Raw genomic sequence first — 24,585 nt, 5'->3', positions numbered from 1 at the left:
TGAGTATAGTTCTTACTCCTCTTCTCCTTATTATCCTCAGTACCTTTGGTATGAGAGGAAGAGGAGGGAACACATAAACCGACCGGTACACCCACGGTGTCACTAGAGCGTCCACAGCTATCGCCTGCGGGTCTCTTGACCTGGCGCAATATTTTTCTAGCTTTTTGTTTAGGCGGGACGCCATCATGTCCACCTGTGGTCTTTCCCAACGGTTTACAATCAGTTGGAAGACTTCTGGATGAAGTCCCCACTCTCCCGGGTGGAGGTCGTGCCTGCTGAGGAAGTCTGCTTCCCAGTTGTCCACCTCCGGAAATGAACACTGCTGACAGTGCTAACACGTGATTTTCCGCCCATCGGAGAATCCTTGTGGCTTCTGCCATCGCCGTCCTGCTTCTCGTGCCGCCCTGTCGGTTTACATGGGCGACTGCCGTGATGTTGTCTGACTGGATCAGTACCGGCTGGTTTTGAAGCAGGGGTTTTGCCTGACTTAGGGCATTGTAAATGGCCCTCAGTTCCAGAATATTTATGTGTAGGGAAGTCTCCTGACTTGACCATAGTCCTTGGAAGTTTCTTCCCTGTGTGACTGCCCCCCAGCCTCGAAGGCTGGCATCCGTGGTCACCAGGACCCAGTCCTGTATGCCGAATCTGCGGCCCTCCTGAAGATGAGCACTTTGCAGCCACCACAGCAGAGACACCCTGGTCCTTGGAGACAAGGTTATCAGCCGATGCATCTGAAGATGCGATCCGGACCACTTGTCCAACAGGTCCCACTGAAAGGTTCTTGCATGGAACCTGCCGAAAGGAATTGCTTCGTATGAAGCTACCATCTTTCCCAGGATCCGCGTGCAGTGATGCACCGACACCTGTTTTGGTTTTAGGAGGCCTCTGACTAGAGATGACAACTCCTTGGCCTTCTCCTCCGGGAGAAACACTTTTTTCTGTTCTGTGTCCAGAACCATCCCCAGGAACAGTAGACGTGTCGTAGGGACCAGCTGTGACTTTGGAATATTTAGAATCCAGCCGTGCTGTTGTAGCACCTCCCGAGATAGTGCTACCCCGACTAACAACTGCTCCCTGGACCTCGCCTTTATCAGGAGATCGTCCAAGTACGGGATAATTAAAACTCCCTTCTTCCGAAGGAGTATCATCATTTCGGCCATTACCTTGGTAAAGACCCTCGGAGCCGTGGATAGACCGAACGGCAACGTCTGGAATTGGTAATGACAATCCTGTACCACAAATCTGAGGTACTCCTGGTGAGGATGGTAAATGGGGACATTCAGGTAAGCATCCTTGATGTCCAGTGATACCATGTAATCCCCCTCTTCCAGGCTTGCAATAACCGCCCTGAGCGATTCCATCTTGAACTTGAATTTTTTTTTTTATATATATATATGTGTTCAAGGATTTCAAATTTAAAATGGGTCTCACCGAACCGTCCGGTTTCGGTACCACAAACATTGTGGAATAGTAACCCCGTCCTTGTTGAAGTAGGGGCACCTTTGCTATCACCTGCTGGGAATACAGCTTGTGAATTGCCTCTATCACTGCCTCCCTGCCTGAGGGAGTTGTTGGCAAGGCAGATTTGAGGAAACGGCGGGGGGGAGACGTCTCGAATTCCAGCTTGTACCCCTGAGATACTACTTGAAAGATCCAGGGATCCACCCGTGAGCGAGCCCACTGATCGCTGAAATTTTTGAGACGGGCCCCCACCGTACCTGGCTCCGCCTGTGGAGCCCCAGCGTCATGCGGTGGACTTAGAGGAAGCGGGGGAGTACTTTTGCTCCTGGGAACTGGCTGTATGCTGCAGCTTTTTCCCTCTACCTCTGCCTCTGGGCAGAAAGGACGCGCCTTTAACCCGCTTGCCCTTATGGGGCCGAAAGGACTGTACCTGATAATACGGTGCTTTCTTTGGCTGTGAGGGAACATGGGGTAAAAATGCAGACTTCCCAGCAGTTGCTGTGGAAACTAGGTCCGAGAGACCATCCCCGAACAACTCCTCACCTTTATAAGGCAAAACTTCCATGTGCCTTTTTGAGTCTGCATCACCTGTCCACTGCCGAGTCCATAACCCTCTCCTGGCAGAAATGGACATTGCACTTATTTTAGATGCCAGCCGGCAAATATCCCTCTGTGCATCTCTCATGTATAAGACTGCGTCTTTAATATGCTCTACGGTTAGCAATATAGTGTCCCTGTCTAGGGTATCAATATTTTCCGACAGGGAATCTGACCACGCAGCAGCAGCACTGCACATCCATGCTGAAGCAATAGCTGGTCTCAGTATAATACCTGTGTGTGTATATACAGACTTCAGGATAGCCTCCTGCTTTCTATCAGCAGGTTCCTTTAGGGCGGCCGTATCCGGAGACGGTAGTGCCACCTTCTTTGACAAGCGTGTAAGCGCTTTATCCACCCTAGGGGATGTTTCCCAACGTGACCTATCCTCTGGCGAGAAAGGGTACGTCATTAGTAACCTTTTAGAAATTACTAGTTTCTTATCGGGGGAAGCCCGCGCTTCTTCACACACTTCATTTAACTCCTCAGATGGAGGAAAAACTACTGGTAGTTTTTTCTCTCCAAACATAATACCCTTTTTTGTGGTACCGGGGGTAACATCAGAAATGTGCAACACATTTTTCATTGCCTCAATCATGTAACGTGTGGCCCTATTGGAAGTTACATTAGTCTCATCGTCGTCGACACTGGAGTCAGTATCCGTGTCGACATCTGTGTCTGCCATCTGAGGTAGCGGGCGTTTTAGAGCCCCTGATGGCTTTTGAGACGCCTGGGCAGGCACAGGCTGAGAAGCCGGCTGTCCCATATTTGGTATGTCGTCAAACCTTTTATGTAAGGAGTCGACACTGTCACGTAGTTCCTTCCACATAACCATCCACTCAGGTGTCGGCCCTGCAGGGGGTGACATCACATTTATAGGCATCTGCTCCGCCTCCACATAAGCCTCCTCATCAAACATGTCGACACAGCCGTACCGACACACCGCATACACACAGGGAATGCTCTGACAGAGGACAGGACCCCACGAAGCCCTTTGGGGAGACAGAGAGAGAGAGAGTATGCCAGCACACACCAGAGCGCTATATAATACAGGGATTAACTAAATTATATCCCCTTATAGCTGCTATATGTATATTGCGCCTAAATTTAGTGCCCCCCCTCTCTTTTTTACCCTTTCTGTAGTGTAGACTGCAGGGGAGAGCCAGGGAGCTTCCTTCCAGCAGAGCTGTGAGGGAGAAATGGCGCCAGTGTGCTGAGGGAGATAGCTCCGCCCCTTTTTCGGCTGACTTTTCTCCCGCTTTTTAATGGATTCTAGCAGGGGTATTTATCACATATATAGCCTCTGGGGCTATATATTGTGATATATTTGCCAGCCAAGGTGTTTTTATTGCTGCTCAGGGCGCCCCCCCCCCCAGCGCCCTGCACCCTCAGTGACCGGAGTGTGAAGTGTGTATGAGGAGCAATGGCGCACAGCTGCAGTGCTGTGCGCTACCTTGGTGAAGACTGATGTCTTCTGCCGCCGATTTTCCGGACTCTTCTTGCTTCTGGCTCTGTAAGGGGGCCGGAGGCGCGGCTCCGGGACCGAACATCAATGGCCGGTTCCATGCGGTCGATCCCTCTGGAGCTAATGGTGTCCAGTAGCCTAAGAAGCCCAAGTTACCACCAGTTAGGTAGGTTCGCTTCTTCTCCCCTTAGTCCCTCACTGCAGTGAGTCTGTTGCCAGCAGATCTCACTGTAAAATAAAAAAACCTAAAATATACTTTCTCTCTAGGAGCTCAGGAAAGCCCCTAGTGTGCATCCAGCTTTGCCGGGCACAAGATTCTAACTGAGGTCTGGAGGAGGGTCATAGTGGGAGGAGCCAGTGCACACCAGGTGTTCCTAAATCTTTCTTAGTTGTGCCCAGTCTCCTGCGGAGCCGCTATTCCCCATGGTCCTTACGGAGTCCCCAGCATCCACTAGGACGTCAGAGAAATTATTGAAGTTTACTGAGTGAAAAAACGTGCCATTGCGGGGGCGGAGCTTCTTCCTCAGGCAGCCAGCACACTGCTCAGCGCCATTTCCTCTCTCTCTCCTCAGGCTGCAGAGACAACGCTGGTCCTCCTCCACTTCTGACTACAAGTATCAGGGTGCATAACAAGGGTGGGCACAAGCGATTTTGGTGCTTTACAAGTGTGTTTTACTGTGTAAAAAATGCTGCATGTCAGTGGGCATTCTGTGTTCACAGGCATTGGATACTGGTGCTGGGGTTGTGAACTGGCTGCTCCTAAACTGTGTCCCTCTGACAGATTTTACTGTGGGTCTGTCCCCTATAAGTCCCAGTGTGTCTTTGTGGGTGTTGTACACGTGTGTGACATGTCTGAGGCAGGGAGTTCCTCCCCGGAGGAAAGCATTTTAAGGACACAGGGTTGTAATGTGGTGGCGCTGCCGGCACACCAAGAGCCTGCATGGGTGAAAGAAATACGTGATAGTATGCATCATATCAATAGGAGATTAGATAAGTCTGAATCTCATGCTGAGTGCTGGAGAAAATCTGTGGAAGATGTGATTTTTCAAGGCTCTGTTCTTCCATCCGCAAGCGACCCTTCTGGGTCACATAAGAGACCATTTGCGAATATTGTGAATACTGATACCGACACGGACTCTGATTCTTGTGTCGACGATAGCGACTGCAGAGAAATAGATCATAAATTGGCAAAAAATATACAATATATGATTGTGGCTATAAGGGACGTGTTGGAAGTTACAGAAGCCACGCCTGTACTTCAGGAGAAGGCTTATTTATGTAAGGAAAAGAAATCCAAAGTCACGTTCCCTCCTTCCCACGAGCTAAATATTCTCTTTGAAGGGATGTGGGTGAATCCTGAGAAGAAATTTCATATTCCTAAGAGGATTCAGATAGCTTACCCTTTCCCAGCAGAGGACAGGAAAAAATGGGAATCATCCCCTGTGTTAGACAGTGCACTATCCAGGTTTACAAAGAAGGTAATTCTCCCTGCACCTGGCACGGCTTCACTAAAAAGGGATGCAGTCAGTTTACCTCCAATCAAATTCCCGACGTTCAAAATCCCGACACCAATTGACCGATGGTCAAAATCCAGACATGGACAAATTACCGACATTTAAAATACCGACAAGGTCAAAATACCAACATGTAAAATGCCGACAGGTCAAAATACCGACATGAGTTTTTCATGATTTTTTTCATTGAAACTGACTTGTTCATACTTTACCATCCCAGTGGACCTGGAGGGGGAATATAATAGTGTGCCGAGCGCAGCAAGGCACCGTGCCCGAAGCATGGCGAGCGCAGCGAGCCATGCGAGGGGACGCGGTACACTTTATATGGTGTCCATGTTGACTTATGTCGACATACACACACACAAAAAACCCGCATGTCGGTATTTTGTCCTGTCGGCATTTTACATGTCTAGCCTCCATTTGTGCCTCCAGTGGCACCATGGGACCTTAATGTGGTGTTGCAGTTCCTTCAATCGGATTGGTTTGAGCCTCTACGAGATAGAGTTGAAGTTTCTCAATTTGAAAGTGGTGATGCTTTTGGCATTGGCATCTGCACGGTGGGTGTCTGAATTGGGGGCCTTGTCTCACAAGAGCCCTTACCTGATCTTCCATGAAGATGGGCAGAGTTGAGAACTTGTCAACATTTTCTTCCGAAGGTGGTTTCTTCTTTCCACATAAACCAACCTATTGTGATGCCAGTTCACTGCATCAAAGTCTCTAGATGTGGTTAGAGCTTTGAAGATTTATGTCGCTAGAACAGCTCGAATTCGGAAAACAGAGTCTTTGTTTGTCCTGTATGCTCCCAACAAGATTGGGTGTCCTACTTCCAAGCAGACTATTGCGCGTTGGATCAGAGGTACGATTCAGCAAGCTCATACTATGGCTGGATTGCCGTTACCGACGTCGGTGAAGGCCCATTCCACTAGGAAGGTGAGCTTATCCTGGGCGGCTGCCCGGTTGGTCTCGGCATTACAACTTTGCCGAGCTGCTACTTGGTCGGGGTCAAACACATTTGCAAAATTCTACAAGTTTGACACCTTGGCCGATGAAGACCTCAAGTTCGGTCAATCGGTGCTGCAGGGTCATCCGCACTCTCCCGCCCGTACTTGAGCTTGGGTATAAACCCCATGGTCATGAAGTGGACCCCAGCATCCTCTAGGACAGGGGTGGGGAACCTCCGGCCTGCGGGCCGTATAAGGCCCGCGAAGCCGTTTGCTCCGGCCCACCCGCTTCTGTCAGTGAGACACGCCGCCGCTCAGTCCGGCGGCAGCGTGTCTCAGCTGTCAGGACAGGGAGAAGAGCGCGGCGATGTTGGATGACGGCGGCGGCGTGTAGGACTTCAAACTAGCCGCCGCTTCGTGAGCCAATCAGAGCTCGCGGACCGGCAGCCAATCAGGAGCCGCGGCTGCCGGTTTGAAGTCCTACACGTCGCCGCCGCCACCCGACATAGCCGCGCTCTTCTCCCTGTCAGCAAGCAGCGGTAAGCAGCACTGGGGGGGGGCATCTGTATACCTGGCACTGTGGGGGCATCTTTATAGCTGGCACTGTGGGGGCATCTGCATAGCTGGCACTGTGGGGTCATCTGTATACCTGGCACTGTGGGGGCATCTGTATACCTGGCACTGTGGGGGCATCTGTATAGCTGGCACTGTGGGGACATCTGTGTACCTGGCACTGTGGGGGCATCTGTGTACATGGCACTGTGGGGGCATCTGTATAGCTGGCACTGTGGGGGCATCTGTATAGCTGGCACTGTGGGGACATCTGTGTACCTGGCACTGTGGGGGCATCTGTGTAGCTGGCACTGTGGAGGCATCTGTATAGCTGGCACTGTGGGGGCATCTGTATACCTGGCACTGTGGGGGCATCTGTATAGCTGGCACTGTGGGGGCATCTGTATAGCTGGCACTGTGGGGGCATCTGTGTACCTGGCACTGTGGGGGCATCTGTATACCTGGCATGGTGGGGGGCATATGTATACCTGGCACGGTGGGGGGCATTTGTATACCTGGCACGGTGAGGAGCATTTGTATACCTGGCACGGTGGGGGGCATTTGTATACCTGGCACTGTGGGGGGCATATGGATACCTGGCACGGTGGGGGGCATATGTATACCTGGCACGGTGGGGGGCATATGTATACCTGGCACGGTGAGGGGCATATGTATACCTGGCACGGTGAGGGGCATTTGTATACCTGGCACGGTGAGGGGCATTTGTATACCTGGCACGGTGGGGGGCATTTGTATACCTGGCACTGTGGGGGGCATATGGATACCTGGCACGGTGGGGGGCATATGTATACCTGGCATGGTGGGGGGCACATGTATACCTGGCACGGTGAGGGGCATATGTATAGCTGGCACGGTGAGGGGCATATGTATACCTGGCACGATGAGGGGCATTTGTATACCTGGCACGGTGAGGGGCATTTGTATACCTGGCACGGTGAGGGGCATTTGTATACCTGGCACGGTGGGGGGCATTTGTATACCTGGCACTGTGGGGGGCATATGGATACCTGGCACGGTGGGGGGCATATGTATACCTGGCACGTTGGGGGGCATATGTATACCTGGCACGGTGAGGGGCATATGTATACCTGGCACGGTGAGGGGCATATGTATACCTGGCACGGTGAGGGGCATATGTATACCTGGCACGGTGAGGGGCATTTGTATACCTGGCACGGTGAGGGGCATTTGTATACCTGGCACAGTGAGGGGCATTTGTATACCTGGCACGGTGGGGGGCATTTGTATACCTGGCACTGTGGGGGGCATATGGATACCTGGCACGGTGGGGGGCATATGTATACCTGGCACGGTGGGGGGCATATGTATACCTGGCACGGTGAGGGGCATATGTATACCTGGCACGGTGAGGGGCATATGTATACCTGGCACGGTGAGGGACATTTGTATACCTGGCACGGTGAGGGACATTTGTATACTTGGCACTGTGAGGGGCATTTGTATACCTGGCACTGTGGGGGCAATTGTGGATCTGGCACTGCACTATTGGGGGCATATGTGTATCACGTCCCATTTTAACTGGCCATACCCATTTTTTTTAGCGCGCGCCTCCGGCGCGCACACACAGTGCCTCTAAAGGTCAGACCTACTGGGGGGCAGGGTAATTTTTTTAAATTGAGAATTTTTGTATGGCCCCCGAAGGATTTTATAAATATCCAAATGGCCCTTGCTAGAAAAAAGGTTCCCCACCCCTGCTCTAGGACGTATGAGAAAACAGGATTTTAATACCTAACGGTAAATCCTTTTCTCCTAGTCCGTAGAGGATGCTGGGCGCCCGTCCCAGTGCGTACTTTACCTGCAGTTTAGTTATACACAAGTTGTGTTATGTTAGTTTCAGCTTGTTGCTGCAATTGGTTCATGCCTGTTGGCGTGTGTTATGTTGATTGCCATGTGTGCGGCATGGTTGAGGTGTGAGCTGGTATGTATCTCACCACTACTATTAAAGTAAATCCTTTCCTCGAAATGTCCGTCTCCCTGGGCACAGTTCCTATAACTGAGGTCTGGAGGAGGGGCAAAGAGGGAGGAGCCAGTTCACAACCATTGAAAAGTCTTAAGAGTGCCCATGATTCCTGTGGAACCGTCTATACCCCATGGTCATGAAGTGGAGCCCAGCATCCTCTACGGACTAGGAGAAAAGGATTTACCGGTAGGTATTAAAATCCTGTTTTTTTCATGATGAATATGCCCCATTGTCTCAGAGTGCCCCTGTCATAGATATCGCTAGTTCATTTTGGCACCACATTTCTTACTTCACGTTAAACACCTTAAAGTGGTGTATTTTGCTCTTGGACCCATATGATACTACCCAGAGATGTGCAGTCAGGGGAGGCATACCTATCATACTCAGAGTTCTCATTATAAAAATGATTGGAAGAACAGAAAGAAGATATTTATAACTTACAGTATAAGCATCTTCTTTGTATTAATACAATCATCATTATAGATAAAACTTACCAGAATTGCAGAGCTCCTGGAACTGTAGGGAGAGACAGAGATGAAGCAGTGGCAGCTCAGCCTCATCTCTCACACTGTCAGACCCTGCCTCTACAGATGGGCGGGGCTACACAGTAGCCAATCAGACCGCATAGAACAGAGAAATGTGAGGCATGCCTCACAGTGGGGGCGTGTGTGAGCTCTGATAGACAGCTCTGATTGGTCATGTGACCAATCCAGGAAGAGAAGAAAAGCAGACACGGAGCTGAGCTTCTTGGCAGGGGAGGAGGGAAATGGGGACCTGCAGTGCCAGTGCACAGTGACTGGGGTGAGTAGCTGCCAAATATTTATACAATATTTATACAAATGTAATATTTGTAGTGAGTGTGGGGACAGGACTGTGTGTGTGTGTGTGTGTGTGTGTGTGTGTGTGTGTGTGTGTGTGTGTGTGTGTGTGTGTGTGTGTGTGTGTGTGTGTGTGTGTGTGTGCGCGCAATCTGTAGTGAGTGTGGGGACAGGACTGTGCGAGTGTAATCTGTAGTGAGTGTGGGGACAGCACTCTCTGGGGCACATGGGGGGCACCTCACCACACCAGTTTACTCACAACACTAGGGTGAAGGCTGTGACCTGGCTATTACTGTATGTATGTTCTCCCGGTGTTTGCATGGATGTAGTGCAGGGACATAACAGATAAATTGTGTAGGGGGTGAGAAAGGCTCCTGGCACTGAGAGCCTCCACCATTTGTGCCTCCCCAGCCTCTGACCTCACCGCATGTCACTGATACTACCTATTCTCCTACGCATATTAAACATTGTACGCCCCGCTTTTGGGTAAACAATTTAATACAACCTTTTTTCCTCAGCTGGCAGCAAGCACAGAGAACGTGTTATCCTCATTAACAATAGTCTTCCCTTTAACTCCTTGCAGGTCGCAGTGGCAGACTTTACAGTGGTAGGCACGCACAAACAACATGCATTTACAATATACTCCAAGTCTAAAGGGCCCCATACACTAGGACGATAATGCCCGATTTCATCCAATTTCGGGCATTCGGGCAGATATATCGTGTGAAATCGGGCATTTTTAATGTGTTTCCGATCCGATGTGCGTTTCCGTGAGGGTCGGATCGGCTCCCCTAGATCGTTAGTGCAGCACTCGTGATATGTCGGTTCCCGCAGGCATGGCTGGGATCGCATATGATATATTGCATGCAAAATGTACTAAATCGTATGGAATCATATGGAACCACTCCAGGGAGAGTTCAAGGGAAATCGCCTCCGACTTCAGCCTCAGACATATCGTCGTAGTGTATGGGTTCCTTAATAAAACTTTCTTTATATAATTTTTCAAAAAGTTCTCACTAGTGACGGAGGGGAGTTTCATATAGCTCAATAAGACTACAATTAATATAAGCCAAGCAAGCCCAGTAAGTGACTAATAAGTTAGTAATTCTTAGGCACCATGGTTTGTGAATCCGGACTAGGTTGAGCTGCTGGGCTTTGGCTTGAGATATTAGGACGGAATTAGCTTAATATAGGGTCTACTCATTCATACTGTAGATATGGCAGTTCGGCTATTCAGGAACACCTGACTGGATGCTGTTTCAGATGAGTAGAGTTGTAGATGTGGTACCAGCTATATGGGGAACTGGAACACTGGGGTATTGGATTACCAGTGTAGTAGAATAGCTGGGAAGTTCATAACACTGAGGGTTCACTAACACTGGGATGAGATTAACCAGTGAGTATGGAAATGCTGCAACAGATTTGCAGGAATGCTTGGATAGATTGTACCAGCGAATTCGTAAATGCGGCAATGAAGTTGCAAGAGCAGGCCTTCAGGAATTATGGGATAGGCTGTACCAGCGAATTGGGAAATGCTGCAATGGAGTTGCAGGAGCAGTCCTTCAGGAACGCTGGGATAAGCTGTACCAGCGAATTGGGAAATGCTGCAATGGAGTTGCAGAAGCAGCCCTTCAGGATCACTGGGATTGGCTGTACCAAAGAATCTGGATATGCTGCAATGATGAACTGAGCAGCCCTTCAGGATCACTGGGATTGGCTGTACTGGTGAATCTGGATATGCTGCAATGATGAACTGAGCAGGCCTTCAGGATCACTGAGATTGGCTGTACCGGTAAATCTGGATATGCTGCGATAATGAACTGAGCTTCCTTTTAGGATCACTGGGATTTGCTGTACCGGTTGATGTGCTGCGATGGTGAAGCTAAGCAGCTATACAGGTTAGGTCAGGAAGTACTAGATATGGAAACTGCACTTGTCTAGAATCCAGCAGCAGAGTCAGGAGCTCACAGCAGGTTGATAGACAACAAAGCACTGGCAATTTGCCTGTGCTGAGATTCAGGATTTATACCCCTGGCTTGCTGCTGCTTGGTGGTGATAATCACATGACTGTGAAATAGTTCCTGATTGGACTCTGTGCAGTCAGCTGATCAGTACTGTCATGGCGCCGTCCATTACATTGGAGGGAATTGTAGGCATGGAGTGGGCAGTGAAGACCGAAAATGTACGCCAGGCCTGGGAGTGCGGGTAATGGAGACATAGCGCAGCGACAGACAGCACAGGACATCAGATAAACCAGCGGATGACGGACAGAGTGCGTCATAGTGCAGCGCAGGTAAGAGAGAACGCGGCTGGGGAGTGCTGAATACCTCCGTTTAGTGAAAGCCTGATCTGAATCTTTCCACAACCAGCAGCTGTCAGGGCCTGGGATCACCTACATACTGTAGCATGGTCTGACCACAATGAAGCCACAACTAAATTACAAATCAACCTAAGAAAAATCAATCATAACTCACTTGGGGGCAGATGTATTAAGCCTGGAGAAGTGATAAAGCAGTGATAAGTGCAAGGTGATAACGCACCAGCCAATCAGCTCCAATATGTAAATTAACGGTTAGGAGCTGATTGGCTGATGCGTTATCACCTTCCACTTATCACTGCTTTATCACTTCTCTAGGCTTAATACATCTACCCCTTGGTGTCTAGATAACACTGTATTGTTGAATCAGATGCATGCCCAGGAGATAAGAAGGGCTATGCAGGAAATAACACACATCCAGTATATCCATACCTCCCAACTTTAGAATGGGAGAAAGAGGGACTTATGGCGCGGCGTAGCCACACCTGTCCCGGGAAAAAGGGTGCTATGCACCTGCTGTAAATATATATATAATATATATATATATATATATATATATATTGCACCGATTTCGCAGAACCGATACCTAATGTTAGGTATGGTTCTGGGAAACGTTTGCTAACTAGCGCCGCTTGGCTGATTAACCGGTCTGGAACGCATCAGCCTCGGCCATGTAGTATTCTGGGCCTAAGCTGAGGGTAACAAGCAAACAATATTGTATAAAGTGCAGCAGCAGCTGCAAGACCCTCATGTTGCAGACTTAAGTTAAGGGTGTAGTTTGGAATTGTAATGTGTCAGGTATAAACTATGCCTTCGGTTCATCTTTTGGTATACTTAAAATGATCATTAGGACATAGAACCTGTTGTTAATTTATTTGAATCCCCCCACTGTATGTATATATATATATATATATATATAGATTATACACATATACACACACACACACACACACGTGGTGGCCAAAATTGCAAAAGTTTGAAATGTGATTATCCATTTGGAAAGAGACAGACTCACATCCTGCTTGAGCCACATTCATATCACCTATTAACACCTATTGTTGTCCACCACTAAATCTCTGACCTGGTGAAGTGAGGTCACTTTCATGATCATACTTCTTCCTTTTTATTAGCAGTACTATATTATCAAGTTCCATTGTGGATTTGCTTCACCATTTGTGAAAAGAATACATCACTTATTGGATGGTGGCTTCTAAAAAGAGCTTTCTCTCCAAATTGATTTCCCCTGATGAAGTCCTTATAAGGACGAAACACGTTGGGACCAGAGAGTAATTCTCTTCTTAAAGGACAACAAGCCCCAGAAATTATCAGTTCTTTAGGGGTTTATTTGTCCAATTGTTATGTTTTAATAAATCTTAATGTATTTGTATATTTTTGGTTGCTGGTTGGTTTCTAATATCAATTGGATACTGCATTGTTTTAATTTTACATTATTGTGCGCCCTCTGAATTTGTTTTTTACGTGTTTCTTGAACCCTGTGCCAGCAGAAGGGTTATTCTAGTGGTGCAGCCCCCATTTAGCGCAGGATAAGGGTATATCAATCCATTATATATATATATATATATATATATACATACATACACACACACACACACACACACACACACACACACGTGGTGGCCAAAATTGCGGACACTTTGTGAAATTCTAATGTTTTCCAACTTTGAATGCTCATAAAAACGGTTTCACTGCACGCAGTGCAATGATTCATATATCAAAAGGAGATTTAATACTGAATTCAAACCATTAAAGGTCAATAGAGGTCAAGTATTTGTATTACAAGGGAAGTTATACTACTCATACCCCCTATCCTGTGCACTCTGGAATGCCAGATCTGTTTGTAACAAACTGGTCCCCACTCATGACCTTTTCATTTCCAACTCCCTACACCTACTAGCCATTACTGAAACTTGGATTACACCCTCTGACACTACTTCTGCTGCTGCTCTCTCTGCTGGGGGCCTCACATTCACACACACACCCCGACCTGGGGGTCGCCATGGGGGTGGTGTTGGGGTCCTTTTACCTTCTAGTTACTCCTACCAACTCATACCACCAGAACCATCCCTTATATTCTCTACATTTGAGGTCCACGCCATACGCCTCTTCCAACCAGTCCATCTTAGAGTAGCTGTCATTTACCGCCCCCCTGGCACTGCTTCCAAATTCATCGACAACTTTGCTTCCTGGCTTCCTCACTTCCTCTCTTCTGACATTCCCACCATTATTCTAGGCGATTTCAACATCCCTATTGACATCCCCACACAATCCCCTGCCTCTAAACTCCTTAACCTCACCTCTTCACTTGGTCTCTCCCAGTGGACCTCCTCACCCTCCCATGTGAATGGGAGCTCACTGGATCTGGTCTTCACTCACCGCTGTGATATTTCTGATTTTTCCAACTCCCCATTTCCCCTCTCTGACCACCACCTGCTCTCCTTTAACCTATCTCTCTCGACTTCCCCATCTCTACCTCCTAAGGCTACCATCACTAAGCGTAACATTGAAGCTATTGACACCACATTCCTTTCCTCCCTGTTTGACTCACTTCTCTCTCCTATTCTCTCTCTCTCATGCCCTGAACAAGCCACTTCCACATACAATGCTTCCCTTACTTCTGCTCTTGACTCTGTTGCTCCACCAACCACTATTCACCCTCGCAAATTAACACCTCAACCCTGGCACACCAAATGCACCAGATATCTGCAAAAATGCTCACGTACTGCTGAGCGACACTGGAGGAAATCACGCTCTAAGGCAGACTTCCTCCATTTCAAACTTATGCTTTCATCCTTCAGTGCTGCCCTTTCTCTTGCTAAACAGTCATACTTCAAGAACCTCATCTCCTCCCAGTCTTCCAACCCCCGGCGCCTCTTTGCCACTCTCAACCCACTCCTCTGCCCACCTCCACCTCGTCTCCCTTCCTCACTCTCTGCTCTTGACTTTGCCACTTACTTCACATCCAAAATTGACTCCATACGTCAGGACATCACATCACACCAGACCATCAGTAACCAGCCTTCTCCCATCCCTTAGCAACCCTCACCATCCCTCGCACCAACTCTGTCATCTTTCTCCCATGCATCTGGAGAGGAAGTCATGGCCCTCATTCGTTCCTGTCCCCTCACCACCTCCCCACTTGACCCAATCCCCTCCCGCCTCCTCCGCTACCTCTCTTCTTCTGCTTGTTCCCATCTTTCCCACCTTCTCAATCTCTCCCTATCATCAGGCACTGTCCCCTCTGCCTTCAAGCATGCACTCATCTCTCCTATTCTTAAAAAACCTACCCTTGATCCAAACACTCTCTCCAACTACCGACCCATCTCTCTCCTCCCTTTTGCCTCCAAACTCCTTGAGCGTATTGTCTACAACCGCCTTACTTCCTTTCTTTCCTCACACTCACTGCTTGACCCATTCCAATCTGGCTTCCGTCCTCTCCACTCCACTGAAACTGCCCTTACAAAAGTATGCAATGACCTCCATGCTGCTAAATCTAAGGGACACTACTCTCTACTTATTCTACTTGATCTCTCTGCTGCTTTTGACACTGTGGACCACCCTCTCCTACTACAAATCCTTCACTCCATTGGTCTGCGTGACACTGCCCTCTCTTGGTTGTCGTCCTACCTTTCTAACCGTTCATTCTCTGTCTCCTCTCATGACTCTACCTCCCCCTCACTTCCACTAACTGTAGGGGTACCCCAAGGTTCTGTCCTTGGTCCTCTTCTCTTCTCTCTCTATACGTCCTCACTAGGTAAGCTCATTAGTTCTTTTGGTTTCCAATATCATCTTTATGCTGATGACACTCAAATCTATCTTTCCTCTCCAGACCTCTTCCCTACTCTCCTCACTCGTATCTCCAACTGTCTCTCTGCTATCTCTTCCTGGATGTCCCAGCGCTTTCTTAAACTTAACATGTCTAAGACCGAGCTGATCATCTTCCCTCCCTCCCGCATAACCTCACCTCCTACAATCTCATTATCTATTGATGGCACTACTATCTCCTCTACCCCCCAAGTGCGCTGTCTTGGAGTAATCCTTGACTTCTCCCTCTCCTTCAAACCTCACATTCAGCACCTCTCACAAACCTGCCGTTTTCATCTGAAAAATATTTCCAGGATCAGACCCTTTCTGACCCAGGATGCTACTAAGACTCTTATCCACTCACTGGTCATCTCCAGACTGGACTACTGTAATCTCCTCCTGACTGGCATTCCTGACAAATACCTCTCTCCACTCCAATCTATCCTCAATGCTGCTGCCCGGCTCATTTTCCTCACCAAACGCACTACGTCCACCTCTCCTCTCTTACTAGACCTTCACTGGCTCCCCTTCCCTTTCAGAATCCATTTCAAGCTTCTCACACTTGCTTACAAAGCCCTCACCCACTCCTCTCCCATCTACATCTCTGATCTTATCTCGCTTTACACTCCCACCCGTCCTCTTCGCTCTGCTAATGCTCGCCGACTCTCCTGCCTACGGATTACTTCCTCCCACTCCTACCTCCAAGATTTTTCACGCGCTGCACCACTTCTCTGGAATTCCCTACCTCTCCCCCTCAGACTCTCCACCTCTCTACAAAACTTCAAACGGGCTCTCAAGACCCACTTCTACACCAAACCCAGCCAAATCTCATCCTAAACCTCTGTTCCACGCTCTCTATGTACCCCATCTGTCTCACCCCTGTCTGTCTACCCCTCCCCGTTAGAATGTAAGCTCTCACGAGCTGGGCCCTCTTCCCTCATGTGCTTACTCTTTTCTTACTTTAATAATCTTCAACTGCACCAAATCCAGCAGTCTTCTGCCACCTGATACTTATTCCAGTGTCATCTGCTGATGTAGCTATGTTTATTTACCCTGTACTTGTCCTATATTGTCGTCAACTGTAAGTTGCTGTTTTCTTGTTTGATTATTTGTTTATGTACTCTGTAATTGGGCGCTGTGGAACCCTTGTGGCGCCATATAAATAAAGGATAATAATAATAATAATAATAATAATACTTTCAGTCAGACAAAGAACCACAGATGTGTGAGATTCAAGAAGCGGATTGTAGTAACAGCTACTACCAGCCAATCGGAATCGTCGTTGTGAGGACCAATCAGCTGTCATTTATGAGCAGGTACAAGGTCATGTTCAAAAGTGGGAAAGGTCAGTTTGGCTGGTTCATTTTGCAGAATAAAGTTGGTTACTGAAGTGCAATTACGGTTGGATGTTTGTGTGTATTGTTTAGTGCCATTGACAGTGTAAAAAATAAATACAACAATGTCGTCCAGGCAAAGTGGTGACTGGTCACCCAGAAAGAGATCCAGAATTGTGGTGTTAAGTGAAAATAGTCTTTCGTATGCAGCAATTGCGAGAGAAGTTGGTGGGAATGTGACAACATCAGGAGTATGAAAGTTTTGTTTTACGCTATCAGGAAACACAATCTATACAAAACAAAGAAGGAAAAGGCCAGAAAAAGTGCACAACAGCTGTTGATGATAGGAGAATAAAACAAATTTGCGTCAGGGACAGATGGATGTCATCTGCGGCCATTAGCAGTGAACTGAGTGCACCTGGTGTTTTTGTCAGTGCAAGAACGGTACGAAGAAGACTAACGGAGGTTGGCCTAAAAGGTAGGATTCCCCGAAAAAAAGCAATTCCTGAATAAAAAGCAGCGGCAGAAACGAATACAGTGGGCAAAAGAATACATTGCATGGACAGAGGGTCAGTGGAAACAAGTGATATGGAGTGACGAAACTAAGATATCGAAATTTGGTAGCGATGGGAGAAAATATATGAGACGTCGCATCGGGAAGAGGTACACCTAGATTGCATTCAAGGGACAACAAAGAATCCTACAAGTGCTCTGATCTGGACATGTATGACAGCAGATGCTGTAGGCCGCCTTCATGTCATAGATCGCACACTGAACAGCAGAAAGTACATTGACACCATCCTACAGTGAAAACTTCTACCTTCTATCAGGGATCTTTTCCCAGATAATGCCTCTTTTTTTTCCAGCAGGATTCAGCTCCCTGCCACACTGTACGGATATGCAAACAGTGGTTCACGGAGAATGACATACAGGTGCTGGGATGGCCAGGAAACAGCCCAGACCTGAACCCCATAGAACATTTGTAGTTCCATTTGAAAAAACTGGTACATCTGAGGCGTCCATCCAATAAAAGAGAATTAATTGAGGCTATAATTGTCTCATGGCACCACATAATAAAGAAGTAAGAGCTCCAAACATTGGTTGGCTCAATGTCACGTCGCTGTGCTGCTGTCTTGAAAAAATAAGAATTTACTCACCGGTAATTCTATTTCTCGTAGTCCGTAGTGGATGCTGGGTACTCCGTAAGGACCATGGGGTATAGACGGGCTCCGCAGGAGACTGGGCACTCTTAAAAGAAAGATTAGGTACTATATCTTGTGTGCACTGGCTCCTCCCTCTATGCCCCTCCTCCAGACCTCAGTTAGGGAAACTGTGCCCGGAAGAGCTGACATTACTAGGAAAGGATTTGGAATCCAGGGTAAGACTCATACCAGCCACACCAATCACACCGTACAACTCGTGATAACTATACCCAGTTAACAGTATGAACAATAACTGAGCCTCTCTCAACAGATGGCTCATACAATAACCCTTTAGTTAAGCAATAACTATATACATGTATTGCAGAGAGTCCGCACTTGGGACGGGCTCCCAGCATCCACTACGGACTACGAGAAATAGAATTACCGGTAAGTAAATTCTTATTTTCTCTGACGTCCCAGTGGATGCTGGGTACTCCGTAAGGACCATGGGGATTATACCAAAGCCCCCAAACGGGCGGGAGAGTGCGGATGACTCTGCAGCACCGAATGAGCAAACTCAAGGTCCTCCTCAGCCAGGGTATCAAACTTGTAGAATTTTGCAAAAGTGTTTGAACCCGACCAAGTAGCAGCTCGGCAAAGTTGTAAAGCCGAGACCCCTCGGGCAGCCGCCCAAGAAGAGCCCACCTTCCTCGTGGAATGGGCTTTTACTGATTTAGGATGCGGCAGTCCAGCCGCAGAATGTGCAAGCTGAATCGTGCTACAGATCCAGCGAGTAATAGTCTGCTTTGAAGCAGGAGCACCCAGCTTGTTGGGTGCATGCAGGATAAATAGCGAGTCAGTTTTTCTGACTCTAGCCGTCCTGGAAACATAAAGTTTCAGGGCCCGGACTACGTCCAGCAACTTGGAATCCTCCAAGTCCCTAGTAGCCGCAGGCACCACAATAGGTTGGTTCAAATGAAACGATGATACCACCTTAGGGAGAAATTGGGAACGAGTCCTCCATTCTGCCCTTTCCATATGGAAGATCAGATATGGGCTTTTACATGACAAAGCCGCCAATTCTGACACACGCCTAGTCCAAGCTAAGGCCAAAAGCATGACCACTTTCCACGTGAGATATTTTAGCTCCACGGTCTTAAGTGGCTCAAACCAGTGGGATTTTAGGAATCCAACACACGTTAAGATCCCAAGGTGCCACTGGAGGCACAAAAGGGGCTGAATATGCAGCACCCCTGTAACAACGTCCGAACTTCAGGCAGTGAAGCCAGTTCTTTTTGAGAGAAAAAGGGATAGGGCCGAAATCTTGGCCTTTATGGATCCTAATTTTAGGCCCATAGTCACTCCTGACTGTAGGAAGTGCAGGAATCGACCCCCCTGGAATTCCTCTGTAGGGCCTTCCCGGCCACACACCAAGCAACCTATTTTCGCCATATACAGTGAAAAAGTCTTGCTGTCACGTCTTTCCTAGCCTTTATCAGCGTAGGAATAACTGCATCCGGAATGCCCTTTTCCGCTAGGATCCGGCGTTCAACCGCCATGCCGTCTAACGCAGCCGCGGTAAGTCTTGGATCAGACAGGGTCCCTGTTGCAACATGTCCTGACTGAGAGGCAGAGGCCATGGGTCCTCTGAGAGCATTTCTTGCAGTTCCGGGTACAGAGTCCTTCTTGGCCAATCCGGAGCAAAGAATATTGTTCACACTCCTCCGTTTATTACAATTCTCAGCCCTTGGGTCTGAGAGGAAGAGGAGGGAATATATAGACCGACTGGAACACCCCCGGTGTTACTAGTGCGACCACAGCTACCACAGCGTAAAACCTTTTTTATCTTTTTATTGAGGTGGGACGCCATGTAGTCCACCTGAGGCAGTTTCCATCAATTTGCAAAACTGTGTGAAGACTTCCTGATGAAGTCACCACTTTCCCGGGTGGAGGTCGTGTCCACTCCCGGAATGAACACTGCTGACAGTGCGCTTACTTGATTCTCCGCCCAGCGAAGAATTCTGGTGGCTTCTACCCTCGCCACTCTGCTCCTTGTGCCGCCCTGGCGGTTTACATGAGCCCCTGCGGTCTTACTGGATCAGAACCGGTTGGTCGCGAAGCAGGAACTCCGCTTGACTTAGGGCGTTGTATATGGCCCTTAGTTCCAGGATATTGATGTGAAGGCAAGTCTGTTGGCTTGACCACAAACCTTGGAATTTTCTTCCCTGTGTGACTGCCCCCCACCCTCGGAGGCTTGCATCCGTGGTCACCAGGACCCAGTTCTGAATGCCGAATCTGCGGCCCTCGAGAAGGTGAGCACTCCGCAGCCACCACAGGAGAGACACCCTGGCCCTGGGGGATAAGGTGATTAACCGATGCATCTGAAGATGTGATCCGGACCGCTTGTCCAGTAAGTTCCATTGTCCTTGCATGGAACCAGCCGAAGGGGATGGCCTCGTATGATGCCATCATCCTTCCCAGGACTCGAGTGCAGTGATGCACTGACACCTGTTTTGGTTTTCAATAGATTCCTGACCAGTGTCATGAGCTCCTGAGCTCTCTCTATCGGGAGATAAACCCTCTTCTGGTCTGTGTCTAGGATCATGCCTAGGCGAGGCAGATGAGCTGTAGGAACCAACTGCGACTTCGGAATATATAGAATCCAGTCGTGTTGCCGTTTCACTTCCAGAGAAGGTGATACGCTGTCCAGCAACTGCTCTCTTGATCTCGCTTTTATGAGAAGATCATCCAAGTATGTGATAATAGTGACACCTTGCTTCCTCAGGAGCACCATCATATCCGCCATTACCTTGGTGAAATTGGTAATGACAATCCCTTATGTCCCGATTCATTTCAGGCTTGCAATGACCGCTCTTAGCGATTCCACCTTGAACCAGAACCTTTTCATGTATATGTTCAGGGATTTTAATTCAATATGGGTCTAAACGAACCGTCTGGTTTCGGGATTATAACATGGTCGAATAATAACACCCTCTTGTTGAAGAAGGGGACCCTTGACCACCACCTGTTCAAGATACAATTTACGAATTGCAGTTAACACTGGCTCCCTCTCTTGGGGGGAAGCCCGCCGGGTCCTCGGTGAGGGGGCATCTTCTCACAGTCCAGCCTGTATCCCTGCGATACAATTTCTATTGCCCAGGGATCTAACAGGGAGTGAACCCACTTGTGGCTGAACTTACGAAGGCGTGTCCCCACCGGGCCTAGCTCCGCCTGTGGAGCCCCAGCGACATGCGGTGGATTTTTGTAGAGGCCGGGGAGGACTTCTGTTCCTGGGGACTAGCTGTGTTGTACAGCTTCTTTCCTCTGCCCCCGGCTCTGACAAGAAAGGACGCACCTCAGACTTTCTTGTTTCTTTATTCGAAAAGCTGCATTTAATAATGTCGTGCTTTCCTAGGCTGTGCAGGAATATAAGGCAAAATATCAGAATTACCAGCTATAGCTGTGGAGACCAGGCCCGAGAACCTTTCTCCACACAATCCTCAGCCTTCCATATGCCTCTTAAGTCGGCATCATCTGTCCAATGTATATTCTACAGTACACGTCAAGCAGAAATCGACATAGCTTTTGTCTCTAGGACCCAGTATACTCATGTCCCTTTGGGCATGCTTTATAATTATATATCTATCACTTAAGACAGCATCTTAAAATATTTATATGCATACTAGGGTCTCAATCTCTGCTGATAAGGTACCTGTCCACGCTGCCACAGCGCTATAAACCCATGCCGACACAATCGCCGGTCTGGGTAGTATACTAGAATGTGCACACTATCTGCAGGATCCCTGAGAATAGCTAGTGCAAACAGGACACCCAAGGGGAAGATTCTCAAAACATCCTGGCCCTAGTGGGGAAAGGATACAGCCTGAGAATTCTCTTGTGGGAAGCTGCCGTCTCTTGTCTGGAGATTCCCGCTCTTTTTCCTCATGAGAGGAGGGAAATTTACCTCAGCATTCTTCCCCTTAACATGTGTACTCTCGTGTCAGGGACAGATGAGTCATCAGTGATATGCAAATCATCTTTTATTCCAATAATCATATATTGAATATCTTTTAGCCCTCTTGGCTGTAACTTTGTATTATCGTAGTCGACAGTGGAGTTAAACTCCGTGTCGATACTTTGTTATTTTGGATAGTGAGCATAGAGAGACTCTGAAGGAGTCTGTGACATAGGGACAGACCAGGGTAGATTTCCTTTCTGTTCCCTAACCTTTTGTGCGATAATTTTACCTCAGCACTTACACATATCCAAACAGGTGTCGGCGTTGTTGACGGAGACACCTTCCCACACACTTATCCGCTCTATCACCTCCTTAGAGGAGCCTTTTACCTCAGACATGTCGACACATGCGTACCGACACACCACACACACAGGGGATGCTCTATTTGAAGACAGTTCCCCCACCAGGCCCTTTGGAGAGACAGAGAGAGAGTATGCCAGCACACACCACAGCGCTATATAATACAGGGATGTACACTATACTGAGTGATTTTTCCCCTATAGCAGCTTATATACACAGTTTTGCGCCTAAATTTATGTGCCCCCCCTCTCTTTTTTGCCCTTTGTGTACCAGGATACTGCAGGGGAGAGCCTGGGGAGCTTCCTTCCAGCTGAGCTGTGAAGAGAATATGGCGCCGGTGTGCTGAGGAAGAAGGCCCGGCCCCCTCAGCGGCGGGCTTCTGTCCTTTTATGTACTTAATGGCGGGGGTTAATGCACATATACAGTTTATCAGACTGTATTATGTGCTTTTCGCCAAGTAAGGTAATCTAATTGCTGCCCAGGGCGCCCCCCCCCCCAGCGCCCTGCACCCATCAGTGACCGGAGTGTGTGGTGTGCTAAGGGAGCAATGGCGCACAGCTGCAGTGCTGTGCGCTACCTTAATGAAGACCGGAGTCTTCAGCCGCCGATTTTCAACTTCTCTTCGTTCTTCTGGCTCTGCAAGGGGGACGGCGGCGCGGCTCCGGGACCGGACGACCGAGGACTGGGCCTGTGTTCGATCCCTCTGGAGCTAATGGTGTCCAGTAGCCTTAGAAGCCCAAGCTAGCTGCAAGCAGGTAGGTTCGCTTCTCTCCCCTCAGTCCCACGTAGCAGTGAGTCTGTTGCCAGCAGATCTCACTGAAAATAAAAAAACCTAACAAATACTTTCTTTTCTAGGAAGCTCAGGAGAGCCCCTAGGGTGCATCCAGCTCTGGCCGGACACAGATACTAACTGAGGTCTGGAGGAGGGGCATAGAGGGAGGAGCCAGTGCACACCAGATATAGTACCTAATCTTTCTTTTAAGAGTGCCCAGTCTCCTGCGGAGCCCGTCTATACCCCATGGTCCTTACGGAGTACCCAGCATCCACTGGGACGTCAGAGAAATAAAGGATACCCAACGTAATACTGATGGGACAATGGCATCATAACATAGTTGCCTACCCACCCTCATTCTGCAGGAGACTCCCTGAAATAGTAGCAATCTCCCTCACTCCCTGAATAGTCCCTCAATCTCCCTGAAAAAAAAAAAAATCAGAGATACATACATTCAAATGGGATCATCAGTGCCATTTCCCTGTATTGGTTATAAGGCACAATGATCCCTATGGCTACATGCTTTGTAAATGTTTCTTGTGGCCACTTACAGTATATGGAACCTCTTGTAAAACACAATACACAAAAAAATCCTGAAAAATATCAGTGTCTTTTCTTCAACAAGTAGATCTTACTAACTTTGGGGCTCATTTACATTTGGATGTAAGTTATTTTCATGACAGGCCACTCAGATGTAGCAGTTCGCGCCTGCGCTGATAGGGGTTACTTTCACAATCTCCCTGAAATGCTTTTTCAAAGGTAGGTAAGTATGCATCATAAGTACACAGGGATTTTTTCACCCTAAGTGTTGTTTTCACTGCATAACTACCCTCGTAATGCAAATATTTGATCTCTGTTTATTGTGTTGAATTCAGTATTACATTTCCTTTCATTTGATATATGAATCATTGCACTGCATGAAGTGTAAGTTTTTATAAGCATTCGAAGTTGAAAAACATTCAAATTTCAAAAAGTGTCTGCAATTTTGGCCACCACTGTGTGTGTGTGTGTGTGTGTGTGTGTGTGTGTGTGTGTGTGTGTGTGTGTGTGTGTGTGTGTGTGTGTATATTTCTCATACGTCCTAGAGGATGCTGGGGGCTCCAAAAGGACCATGGGGTATAGATGGGATCCGCAGGAGCTTGGGCACACTAAAAAGACTTTGACTGGGCCCTCCCTCTATGCCCCTCCCCCAGACCTCAGTTAGACTTTGTGCCCAGGAGTGACTAGACACACACTAGGGGAGCTCTACTGAGTTTCTCTAAAAGACTTTATGTTAGGTTTTTTATTTTCAGGAAGACCTGCTGGCTACAGGCTCCCTGCATCGTGGGACTGAGGGGAGAGAAGTCAGACCTACTTCTTCTTAGTAAAAGGCTCTGCTTCTTAGGCTACTGGACACCATTAGCTCCAGAGGGTTCGATCACTTGGTTCGCCTAGCTGCTTGTTCCCGGAGCCGCGCCAACACCCCCCTCACAGAAGCCAGAAGAAAGAAGCTGGGTGAGTATTGGAAGAAAAGAAGACTTCAGTAACGGA

The 24,585-nt window shown here is 48.2% G+C and overlaps 1 protein-coding gene across 1 annotated transcript in view; it reads right to left on the bottom strand.

Moving 5' to 3' along the window:
• The window catches only part of LOC134925762 (uncharacterized), a 228,438-nt gene extending 219,322 nt beyond the window's left edge, over positions 1 to 9,116 (bottom strand). Inside the window, exon 1 of the mRNA XM_063920939.1 lies at positions 9,027 to 9,116. Coding sequence (XP_063777009.1) covers positions 9,027 to 9,092 — 66 coding nt within the window. The 5' untranslated portion in view covers positions 9,093 to 9,116. The remainder of the gene's footprint in view (positions 1 to 9,026) is intronic.
• Positions 9,117 to 24,585: the final 15,469 nt, after the last annotated feature.

Source organism: Pseudophryne corroboree, chromosome 1 (assembly GCF_028390025.1).
Source record: "Pseudophryne corroboree isolate aPseCor3 chromosome 1, aPseCor3.hap2, whole genome shotgun sequence".
In the NCBI taxonomy this organism is placed as follows: Eukaryota; Metazoa; Chordata; class Amphibia; order Anura; family Myobatrachidae; genus Pseudophryne; species Pseudophryne corroboree.
This window is presented reverse-complemented; position numbering and strand designations above follow the sequence as displayed.